The sequence below is a fragment of the Haemaphysalis longicornis genome, unplaced genomic scaffold, assembly GCF_048455015.1.
Source record: "Haemaphysalis longicornis isolate Haplotype H1 unplaced genomic scaffold, Haemaphysalis longicornis Haplotype H1 scaffold_18, whole genome shotgun sequence".
NCBI lineage: Eukaryota > Metazoa > Arthropoda > Arachnida > Ixodida > Ixodidae > Haemaphysalis > Haemaphysalis longicornis.
This window is the reverse complement of record NW_027526282.1, coordinates 6,477,135-6,489,750: the sequence shown is the minus strand read 5'-3', so window position 1 is coordinate 6,489,750 and position 12,616 is coordinate 6,477,135. Positions and strand designations below refer to the sequence as shown.

Below are 12,616 nucleotides of genomic sequence, written 5' to 3'. Positions count from 1 at the left end.
CATCAACCGGGGCGAAGAACAAACGAAACAAGACGAGCGCTCGTTTTGTTTTATAGCAAGGTGTTGCTGTTTCGCAACACTTAGCGCTCGTACTGTTTCGTTCGTTCTTCGCTCCCGTTGTTCTACGCTGAAAACGCTTGATTTTAAACATCTTAGGCGAGTAATTGATGAGCAGTGTCTGTATGCGTATACAGTAGACTATCGATAAACGCAACTTCAAGGGACCAAACAAATTAGTTTCATTTTACAGGAGCTTTTATTACAGCGAGCGGAACCCTAAGCACTAGACGGTGAATGTAGCTGGTAGTTTTTCAGTAAGCAAGACTAAGAGGCTCAGGCACAGCATTCACAAAGTATATCTGGCAACAATTAGTCACTGTGCACTAAAAAATGCATCATTTTTTTTCCTTACAACTGCATCTTCAGTATCGTTGTTTACATGACACTTATTCTTTGGACAAACGTTTCAGATCCTGGATCCTCCTGAAAAAAAAATTTCTTGGCTACTGCGCAGCCGATGGTGGTCCTTGAAATGTGGTATGTTCTACGGTAACTACCTCTTGAGATTCATCTTCGGGCTTATTCTCCTCGTCCTCCTCCATAATCGCACACATCTGCAACAATGCTCTTCACTGTGTTCTAACTGTCACAACATCACTGTCAATGCGCACATATTCAAAGCCCAGTTGGATTTCCTTTAAAGCCCAATGCTACATTAGCTCCTGCCTCTCAATGGCATCTTCCCTGTCACATTCAGGAAATCCTGCAAGTCGGATGTCCGCTCACTTGAAAAAGATTCAGCATGCCTGAAGCAATTTGCTGTAGTTTTATCAGTCAGCTGCCTCCAGGCATCAGCAATAACATGAATGGTGCCAAGAATGTCATTGTGGTGCAGGATCCTCGTTAAGCTGCTTTTCGGGTCACCGTGCTTCGTCGCGAGTGCCCTCTTCGTGTAAGCGGCGCTTTCGAAGTCAAGAATGATGTCCATCTTATTAACACGAAAGTTTCGCTGACGTAATATACGTCACTGAAGTGACTCCAGTACAACGAAGCAAGCGGTCTGTAAAGCGTGCACCCCTGCAGACAGGGTCTTCTTGCGGGGAAGCAACCTTCAGTGCTAAAGAGTACGTTTACTTAGGGTTGTTCGTTTTCGTCTCTCATATTTTAACACGAAAGTGTTTTATGCCGCGATACCCCAAGATTGCACTGACGTCATATCCGTCATGGAAATGACGCCAGTACACCTTTCCCGAAGCGACCCGCCTGCAGGACGTCGCTCGCCAAGCACACCCACAAGACAGCCGCCGACCCGCAAATTATGCTCACCTGCAGATTTCACTACACATTTCACTTTCGTGTTTTACTGATTCCTATGAGTAGAATCAACCACAGTTTTTTTTTTCTAACCTAATCGCATGGTATGCACGCTTCTGTGCCACCATTGAAACAACGGAGGCTAGAGGTCTCAACTTCGCGAAAGCTTACGTGCCACCGAATTTAGAAGGCGGCGCCGCGGTAATAAAGCGCGAATAGCAACACGGTGGCACAAGCAGGGCAGAAGGAGCTAGGCCCTGTAAACTCGGCTACTTAAATAGGTAGCGAACGACTAGAACAAGAACTTCGATGTTGCATTCGTCGCACTAACACGGCTGACTACGAACGAGGGCCACAGGGCTTACGAGGCCAACAAGGCTAAAAAACAAAAACAAGAGGAAAAGTTGGAACCGGAAAAAGCTGATACTCATGACAGTGGGCTTGCAAGAAGTTATATTTTCGGTTCCGTTTACACGGTGGCGTGGAAAGTTTAGTTCCGATTACCGAAAGTTATTTTTACGTTATCTGAATACAAAACCAACCAACTTACAGGCTACCGTTCCGTTTAAGCGGCTGCTCCGTTTAACCGATTCCCGTTTATCCAGATACACCAAACATAACACGCTCCATCACCGGCATGTAAGACGTCACCCCTTCCTCCACGGCGAAAATAGTACAAGAACGGCATGTAGTGAATCGCTCCACCGAGGCGACAAACCCGGATGTTAAAGGAGCCATGAACAGAAAACACATTTGGTTTATTCAAAAGATTGCCTCGTTAGAACCATACAGACACCACTTTTAACGTAAACTTCGCTCAAATAAGGTGCATAATTAGGGAAAAAGGGAATGGCCAGGCAAACCACTAGCTCATTTCCCGCAACTGAACCTATGATGTCATACCAGACAGCTCTGCGATTGGCGGAGGGCGGCAAAAGGAAACGCAAATTAGGCAGAGCTTATAACCTTGCCGAACAAGCTATTCGCTCTGAAATTTAGGGCCCATTCTTTTTAGTGACCCTAAGAATGGTGGAACAAACAGTGGAAGTTACGAAAGCACAAGTAAACAAAGAAGTACCGTCGTACCGATGCGTACTGCTGATGGTACTGCGCGCACTATGCTTGGTTTAGCTGCGCAGGACTGCGGGGCTTCGGCGTTGTTTCAGACGACACTGGCCGATTGACGCAAGCGACGATGTCTTACGTGACCTTATTTGTCGAGCGAGCACCATGTTTCACGAAACGATTGTCTTCATGAACAAAACAAGCCAGGTACAAATACGTTCACAAACAAACCAAAAGCAGAAAATGGCTTGCCGTGGTGTGGTGGCGCAATCTAGGTTCACTAACGGTAAACGAGGCCATGTGATGTCATTGCAGACCACGAAAATGCACAATTTCGCGGGAAAATCTAAATTTCAACTTACATTAATTAATTTCTCCGTGAATAAAGCATCGTTTGCATTCGTACAAGTGCTGTGGGTGCTATAAAACACAAAATCTTTCGAATAACACAAACTTGTGTTTTGTCTTAAGGCTTCTTTAAACGGCGCGCTCGTTTTGAAATGAGAGGGCGATAAATGCGCGGCACCGTCTGCTTTTTTGCAAGTAGTTTGTTCGTCGTTGCTGCAGAAGTCTGCAAGCAGATCAAGTCCGAAAAATTACGGGAAGGACTCGTGTCACGTTCAAAATACTTGCAGGAACGCCCTCTTTGCGGTGCGCGGAGAAAGAGTCACGTGCAGCGATGAGGTGCAGAAGTAAACCTGAGTACACCGCTTCTCACCTCTCCTTGAAAAGCAGAATAAAATACAAGTTGTTTTTATTCAAAATATTTTGTGTTTTATAGAACCCTGATCAGTGCTTGTCCGGCAGCAAAGGATGCTTTATTCGCCGAGAAATTAAACATTTTAAGCCAAAATTTTGATTATCCCACTGCGACACTGGTTTAATGCCGTCAGATGGCGCAGCACTACCGCTCAAGGTTGAGTTCCTCTATATAACTCCCGTAGGGAAACAAAGATTTGTGCGACCCCTTTCTACGCGCCGCCGTGATGACGTCACTCCAGTTATCCATGCCGCGCAGAGAAGCCCCTACTATGGCTGCGCCGCAGCCACCGAGGTGGGCAGCACCGTGTCCGCCCGGGAACAGCAGCAGCAGCAGCGTGAGCGACATCGCAGGAATACAGCGTAGCCGCTGACCGAAGCGCCCGCGCGTCGGCCGCCGCCGGAAGTGGCGGCGAGGCTCCTACACTCGCGACGGTCGGCTTTCCCGCAGCAATACGGCTAACAAGCTGGCGGGCGGTCGCGCAACTCTTAGCTCTTTGCAGGAGCTATATAGAGGAACTCAAGCTCAAGGATCGCTGTCCGCACGTGGTCTGCTTTCAAGACCGGACTTTACCTAAGTACAGTGGGAAGCCGGGACTGTTGAAAATGTTTCATGACTGGAACTGCCCACCCCACTGTGCGCAATCGTTCAACTTGCATAAAGCTGTATTTTGTCTTCATGGCCCCTTAAAAAAGGGCCATGAAGACAAAATACAACTTTATACAATTTGAAAGAACTAGCGTTTGGTAACCCGGCTCCACTCCATCCACGAAAGACTTAAAAACGCTATAAATAAAAGGAAGCTTTCAAATTTCGCGCTACAGCGACGTAGTATTGGCGGGAGGGATGTAATATGGGCAGCAGTAAAAGCATAGTTGTGTTGAGTGCACGCTGGCATTCAAGTGATACGACCAAACGGAACTGGAGGCCATACTAAAATGACGCATTTATGCTTCTGGACGGTAGCTTATGTCGGCAGTCGCCAGTCGCACAAACAACATCATGTGACGTCACAGAGAATTCGTGGAAAGTGGATGGGGAGTCATTACTGCTTCTACTGTTTTTCTAAGACATCTGCGTGGAGTGATTGTTTTGGAGTTGGCAACGAAATCGGTGTTATCAATTTTATGGGGGATCTTGTGTTTAGCCTTATGGCCCCTTTAGCCCTCAGTCGCAGTGACGCGTTGTTAGCGCGGCCTCTTCGTTTTTAACACGAAAGTGTTTCATTCCTGGATACATGAAGATCTCGCTGACGTCATATCCGTCACGGAAGTGACGCCAGCGCAACGAAGCAAGCGGCCTGTAAAGGGTGCACCCCTGCACACATGGTCTTCTCGCGGGAAAGCAACCTTCAGTACTAAAGGGTACTCTATACTTAGGGTTGTTCGCTTTCAGGTTTTATATTTCAACACGAAAGTGTTTTATGCCGCGATAACCCAAGATTGCACTGGCGTCATATCGGTCACAGAAATGACGCCAGTACACCTTGTCGAAGCGAGCCGCCAGCAGGACGTCGCTCGCCAAGCACACCCACAAGACAGCCGCCGACCCGCAAATCATGCTTAGCTGCAGATTTCGCTTCACATTTCACTTTCGTGTTTTACCGATTCCTATGACAGAGCAATCAACCAGTTTTTTCCCTAGTACTCTTCGCAGAGCACGGAGCCCAACAGCGAGACGTGGGATAGGGCACTCACTCGCTCTGCGTTCACCTCTTCATCTTGCGGCCGTTGTCGGACATCTCCCTGCCGCCGGCAGCCGGGGCCGCGCCCATGGGGGGGATGCCGCCAGGCACGCCTCTGCCGCCCTCCTTGAATATCTTTCCGGCGAAGGCCTTCTGGAAGATGACGTTGGCGCCGTTCGCCTGGATGGGCGCAGCGCACCAGGCCAGGAAGAGCAGGCGCAGAAAGTAGATCCGCCGGAAGTGCAGGTAGATGCCGGCGAACACGAATCGGAAGATCACGTTCACCAGCGCGTACACTATCCAGTACGCCGTCCACTTCTGCATCGCCAGCACGTCCGCACGGTCGATGGCTCGGATGCTGCGAACGCCCCACTTTAGCTCAGCCAAGACGAACGCCTTGAAAACACGCGATACTCGGTTGAAAAACCAGATATTCGAGGTTGCGATTTTGGCGTAAATGCACGCTTGTGTGGCGAAAATACCGGGACGCCTTCGCCCTACACCCAGAATGGGTGTTCTACATGTCATAGCACACTTAGGATGACCTTGTCTTTGACTCTTTACTACTTTTAATCGATACCGCAACAATTCATTGTGTGTATAGGGGCCACTTTCTCGGAAAAAAGGGGGATTACTCATTACAGGCCCCAAAAGGAAGAGAAAGAGCGTCAGGGGCCGCCGTAGTGAAGCGTGAACAGAGGAGTTGCTTCCTGCTCACCTTCCGAGCATGGGCCAGACCGTAGTGATGAGGACGGACGTCTTGGCGCCAAGTATGTTGAGCATGAACAGCATGCAGGTCACCGCCACCCCGCCTGCGTTGAAGAACCGAGCCGCTCGCTCTGCCAGACATTCCAATGGCACTTCCTTGTGTTTCGTGCACGAATTCATTGGTTCGGCGGCCCGTAAGCATAGTATTATAAAGTCTGAAAGAGTATTCTGTACTTCTTATAACTTGCTGGCCTCTGCTAACGGGACAGTCATGGCTCAGCTCAGTGTTGCAGCTTGAGCGGCAGAGACATCAGTTAGTATCCGTAACACTTAAACAGGGTGACGATGAGCATCAACACAAATGACGATTGCTGATCTGCGCAGTGTCCCTAAGCATAAAATTTTGATATGAAGGTGAAACAGGAGCGTCCTACGGGATGTTTTAGTCGGTTAAGTACTAATGTAATGTACTATCGTGACAAATTGAAATACGAACAGCGTAGCGCGTGGCTTTCAGTACATGCCGCGCATTCTTGCGACGGGCCAAGTGCGCGCAGTGCGAAGAAGTTACATGAGAGTTCGTGACCAACCTTGATATGGAAAGACCGTCGTATTCGCGTGGTTAGTTTGGCGCTCAGCACGAAATAAAAATAAAGGAATGTAGCAGCGTGCGCCGTTTTCACTCATCGCAGCAACAAAGTTATATAACGCTTGCGTAAGTGGGTGCCGAACGCGGTGGGAAGAAACCGAAACGCTCACACGCCGAACGACGGTGTTTCCATATCAACGTTTAACACAAAGACCATAACGAAATGCAGCGCAAAAAAGGACGGGACAAAAGAAGAATTAACGACGACGCGGCGCTGACTCGCAACTGAATTTAATAGAAAAAACACACACATATATATACTCAATCCACGTGGCTTCCTATCATGTCTCTCGCGATTGCAGCAAAACTACAAGGTTGTGAAACTATACCTGCCAAATACCACACAATACGCACTGCACCAGACAGTAAAACAAAAATTCATTCCATCACCTTGGCAAACGCGATAACACACAATTCACGTGCCAAGGACTACCCTATTGTGCACTGCGACCATTCAAGAACACATTCACTCTCGGCTAACGACATTGACGGAATGCTGACGCACTTTTCTCCCTTCTTTCTAATGTGACATGCTTCTATAATTTCCCGTACACGTTGGTCCTTATGTTTAGCAATTGCGACACACAATTGCACACAAACTCTCGTAGCTTGTTTGCACTCCGCAAACGGTCTCGTCGCCAGGATGCGCGGCATGTACTTAAAGTCACGCTCTCCGTTGTTCGTATTTCAATGTGTCACGATAGTACTTTAGGTTAAAAACGGGATTCTTTATTTTGCTGCCAAACGTCAAACAATGGTGCAGCGGAAGGCAAGTTAAGACTGACGCCACACCTAGCCTGTTTCCACCGTTTCGCCCCCCCCCCTTCCCACCATGACTGACGGGGTGCACATCTATACCTTGTTTAGGTTGGCACGCGAATCACGCTAATTACATCATTCATTACAGCCGAAACCACGCCAGTCTATCGCGAGCCACTCCAAGTTAACGGCGACGAACTAAATCGACGCGCACATATTTCAGTGGCTAAGATACCGCCTACGCGGTATACGGTGTTGCTTTCCGGTGCCTAATCCCGCAACAACGCCAAGAGAACGGAGGCACCGTAGGCAAGGGTCTAATTAGTGTTCCATCATGGCCGCCATGGGAGCAGTCAAGGTTGATTTCACCCAATCGGCCGGACCGTTTCTGACTCTGGCTAGTCAGTGAGCGGAAGCGGTTTGGTCGGTTGGGTAAAAATCAAGACAGACTGCTCTTATCCAGTACAGCAATCCTCGCTGGTGTCGTTTTGCGACGGCAATTGATCAGTCTGTCTTGATTTTACCCGACCGGACAAACTAGCGAGCGTCACTATCAATAATTAACAGTGCCTCTGGCTAGTCAGTGAGCGGAAGCGGTTTGGCCGGTTGGCTAAAAATCAAGACAGACTGCTCCCATCTAGTACAGCAATCCTCGCTGGTGTGTTGCGAAACGACACCATCAGTCTGTCTTGATTTTACCCAACCGGACAAACCGCTTCCGCTCACTGACTAGCCAGAGGCACTGTTAATTATTGATAGTGAGTGGCTAGTCAGTAAGCGGGAGCGGGTGGTCCGGTTGGGTTAAATCAACTACGACTGCTCACATAGGGGCCATGATGGAACGCTAATTAGACCGTTACCACCTCTACTTCAAGGTGCCCCTGTAGCTCCGTCACTGACGAAAACATTCCTTGGGGCACCAAATTCTGTTGACGTACGTTGAAGGCGGCAATGTATTTGCTGCAAAGTCCGGCGATGATGCTCCCCACCAACTCATCTGCTGCGGTCAACAGAAATGAGCCTCAACCACAGCTGCGCCAGTGTCAGAGTCCTGCGTACCTGGGATGCAGCTATACCACTCACGTGTTGACACGGCACGCACCACGTTAACTTTTGTTCCATCGCTAGCAATGTGCGGGGGCAGCGCATTGGGCTTCTACTGTGGAGACTCGGGTTCAAATCCCATCTCGTCACACATGCGTTTCTCCTCTACTGCGCTTTTCTTGATGGGACAAGGACGGTTTTTCGCTCAGTGGGGCACCTATAGGCTTTCGCCTTGAAAGGACATGTAGGGGAGAATGTGGGGCGAATGACAAGAGTTTTGCGGAACATATGCCTCAAGCCTATAGATTTGACCGCGTCTGCAGCTATTGTGAAAACAGCCAATGGCTGGGCCTCCGGCGTCACACTGCTGCTGCCGCCTCGTGGGACAGCTGCATTCAAATTCACCTAGGAAAGGAACCCTTCGGCAAATTCAGCACTGAGAATAAGACAAATTAACGCTCTTTGCGGAAAGGCTGACAGTAAACAACAACCAATCGGTAACTCCCAATAGGGTACCTATACAGTTCCTCGAGCTCTTGATGACGGAGGGAAAAAACCGTGACGTTCGCCGGCGAATATTTGCGCCTTTTTTAGTTTTTCGCATTGCGGGGCCAACGGCTAGGATATTTAATCATGCATTTACGCGGACATCTACACATGTTCTGAGAAAGTAAGAAAAACAAAAGCGAGCACGGCATACCCGGCCATGGCCGGGCTATAGAGCGGCGGCGCGCGCTGTGTTGATACCAAAGCGCGCACGCCGCCGCTCTAGCCCGGCCGTGACCCGCGGCTTAGGTCCAGTTTTGATAGCAAGTAGGGACTATCAGAAACAACGCTGAATAAGAAAAATTGATTGATTGATTGTAGGCTTTAACACGCCGACGCAACGCAGGCGATGAGGCGCGCCGTAGTGGAGGGCTCCGGGTTAATATTGACCACCCGGGGATCTTTAACGTGCGCCGAAATCTCGTACACACGGGCGTTTTCGCTTTTCGCCTCCATCAGAAAAGCGGCCGCCGCGGCCGGGAATCGAACCCGCGACCTCGTGCTCAGCAGCGCAACGCCTTAGCCACGGAGCCACCACGGCGGGAATAAGAAACATTGTTCTTCATGAGAAGGGAGGGGACAATGCGACGTGTCGGGCGCTGTTTCACGAGGTAAACCTCATAGCCAGAAATGTTTAAATTCTGGTGATGAGCCAATGGGAGGTGTGCAGGGCTACGTGTCAATTTAGACCACCTAGGGATTTTAAGTGCATGGGTACAAATCTACACACGCCTCCATCAGAAAAACGGCCGCCATGGCCAACATTGAATCCGCGTCCTTAAGTTCAGCCGCACAATGAAAGAAATTAATCAATGAAACGCTTTTTTTTTGGCACATTAGGACCGTGCGACAACACGATACCAAACCCCGAGCCCGTTTCGCGAGAACGAGCCTCCAGGCGTGTTCTACAACTGCGTCGTCACCATCGAATTCATAAGTCGTTTGAAACACGAGACACGTCCGTCTACCAACGCCTTGCACTGGAAAGCGACGAGCAGCCTCCGGAGCTTTTGTTGAAAATACCTATGAAAATACACGGAAGCCTAGCCAAAAACGCCTAAAAAAACACTGCCATTGGGTTTATTGCAGCGGCAACATAGGCTCACAGTGCGCCGAGCGGTATGAAAGACAGGCTTCGAATCTCGCGCGCAGGGTTCGCAACGCGGCGGACGCGGCCTGGACGGCTGCCTCAGCTGCCCGACTCACCGTAGACGACCTGCTCCCGCTTGATTTTGGCCTTCCTCTCGATGTTGTCGAATGTGTCGCCGACGACTCCGCGCTCGCGCAGCACCCTGCCAAGCTCCTCGTTGATCTCCTGGGCCATGGCGGGGCGAGCGCTGGTCGGCTGCTGCTTCGGCGGCCCCCGGTGCGCGAGACTGCTTCGGCCTCCTCTGCTGCCCTGGCACGCGGCTCGTGCGCGTGCGTGCGCACGGCCTCGGCGAGAGATTGGCCCACAACAAGAATAAAAACCCGCGCACATTCAGTACGACGTGTTCAGAGAAGGTCGTACAGAAAAATGCCGTTTACTGCAGCACAGTAACGTGACGTAAATGGAAAGCGGAGCAGTCAAAGCGGGGAACCGCATCACACATTTGCACTCCGCTAACGCCCGAGAGACGAAAAGATCGCATTAAATACACCCGAACAGCGAGAGAGATGGCAGGCAATCGCGCCAGTGGCAGGAAAGTGCCACGTCGCTCCCAAGCGCATAATACTGAAATCACCAGCTACGAACGACACGGCAAGATGGGAGCCGGTGTTTATTCCAGTCAGCAAATCCCGGTGATGATGATGGTCCCTTGATTATTGAAGATGAGAATGAAGTATCATATCTCCCCCTCTTAATAGGTAAAGCGTTGAGGGGAAAAGCCGTAGCGGTCAGGAGGCCGTCGGATCCTTGCCGATTTTCGCGAAGTTGGCGGGTGAGTTGCCGCGTGAGCTGCTTCCGTGCGATCGTGCAATGGGGTCGTAGTACCGGGAGATGAGGTCGAAGCCTCCTGCGATGAGCTCGAGGTACTTTCGGCGGGTTCACACTTGGTAACGTCTCCAGAGCGACAGCCCTGTGCTTCAGCCCGACTTCTCAACTGGTCCAGATGCCGTCGCTGAAGTCCCCCTTCAGAGTCAACGGTAACCACCCCGGAGCCCTGGTGACCGTGCACAGGTCCGGAAATCCACCGACGACCTGATTCGAAACTGCGCATCCAGACGACCTCACCGGCAATAAATTTAGTCTTTCTCGCGATCGGTTGGATTTCTGTGGAGCCCTTGCCGGGCGTGATGCAGTCCGTCTTGGTTCTTATATGATATCCCAGTAAGAGCTCCGCAGGCGACTTGCCATCTTCGACAGGAGTTCGGCGACATAGGAATAGAAATAACCGAGATATTCGTGTTTTCAGGTCCATTCGAGGGTTTTTCGCTAGCCCTTCTTTGAGTGTGCGCACTGCTCTTTCAGCTGATCCTCTAGATTGTGGGTGATACGGGGCTGTTGTCAGATGTTGCACGCTGTTTCGTACCATAAATTGGCGGAAAACAGCGCTCACAAATTCCGGTCCGTTATCTAAGACGACCGTTTTTGGAAGGCCAAAAGGTGTAAACATTGGCCTTAGCGTATAAAACATTGATTGCACTGTGGCAACTCTAATGGCAACTGATTCCATCCATTTTGTTTCTGCATCCACCACAACCAATACCATCTGGCCGTCTATCGGAACAGGGGAAAGTCTGCGTGAAATCGGTTTGCGCAGACAAACATTGCTCATCGTATTTTCGGTTCCTGATATTCGTTCGCATAATCTTGTTTTTATTGGCTCTTTGCAGTAATTCACGTATTCTGGAGGAGCTTGTAGAGCGCCGATTAGGCGAGAGAGACGGAACCAGACGTCTAGCTGCAACATGAACCTGATTTTAAATGCAGAGCATTTCTTTAACTCACGATGTCACTCGGCGTTGGCGTGCCTCGGCGTCCGCAACAGACGTTCCTGGTGCGCCCTCTCCCCCAATCCTACTCTCCCGCATCACGCTACCCTCCTCGCTCTCAACAACAGGTCCGCACCCCTCGCCCTACACTATATAAAAAAATAATACTTACCGGCGCCTGGTTTCGATCCCACGACCCTGCGGGCGGAACGCAAGGTACATGGTGCTCTACCCACTGCGCCACAAAGCCGACACAGAATGGAAGGCTACGAACGCGCCTTATAACCTTGACTCATTCAAACTACGCCAAGAAGCTGCTGGTACAACGCATTCACTACCTGTGGGCGGAGCGCGAGGTACATGGTGCTCTTCCCACTGCGCCACAAAACCGACACAGAATGAAAGGCTACGAACGCGCCTTATATCCTTGACTCATTCAAACTACGTCAAGAAGCTGCTGATACAACGCATTCACTACCACCAACTCCCCAAACACTAAACGTTAACGCAATACACCCACCCCCTATGCGACGCATTTACTCGAGTCCCCCTGGCGGGGAGATGGGCCCTTTTTTTATTCCCGGCGCGTGGCTCGGACCACCCACACAAGCACCCAGTGGTAGATGATGGGGATGATGATGGAGGAGGAGAGGCGTTGTTGATGATGGACGCTGCTGCGGTGATGTTGCTGACGCCGCTACAGGGGCTGCGTCTGGTTCCGTCTCTCTCGCCTGATCGGCGCTCTACAATTGGGGACCCGGAGCCTGATTTTGTTGTTGTTGTTGTTGTTCCTGGCGATTTGGCTCATACCCACGTGGGGGATTGGCCAGGAATCGGGCGTGAGAAGGGCTAATGCGCCCGCTTAAAACACCGGAAACTAATACACCTCTCTATTTATACGCAGAAAGAGAAAAAAATGGAATTGGTTGAAAGTTATAGGTGGATTTTTGATTAGAACAACTGAGCTTTTTGGACGGGAAGAACTACATGCCGGAATCAACACTAACAGGGCAGGCGCCTGGTCTCGGAAACGTATGCATGAATGGCTGCAGCCACCCCTCGGTGACAATATTACAGTGACGTGGCCCCAAAAGATAGTAGAACGGGCATGGAAATAGGCAGGCCAATTCGTCGTAATGACGTGGCAAGATGACGTTGCCTCATCATTGAA

General features: G+C 50.3%; 1 protein-coding gene across 1 annotated transcript; it reads right to left on the bottom strand.

Annotated features, from left to right (window-relative positions):
* Positions 1-4,840: 4,840 nt before the first annotated feature.
* Positions 4,841-10,141, bottom strand: LOC144166551 (receptor expression-enhancing protein 6-like). The gene is made up of 3 exons (XM_077696050.1): positions 9,736-10,141; positions 5,542-5,635; positions 4,841-5,181 (listed from the first exon to the last, which is right to left on the bottom strand). The coding sequence occupies exons 1-3, from the start codon at positions 10,007-10,009 to the stop codon at positions 4,848-4,850; spliced, it is 702 nt and encodes a 233-aa protein (XP_077552176.1). The 5' UTR covers positions 10,010-10,141; the 3' UTR covers positions 4,841-4,847.
* Positions 10,142-12,616: the final 2,475 nt, after the last annotated feature.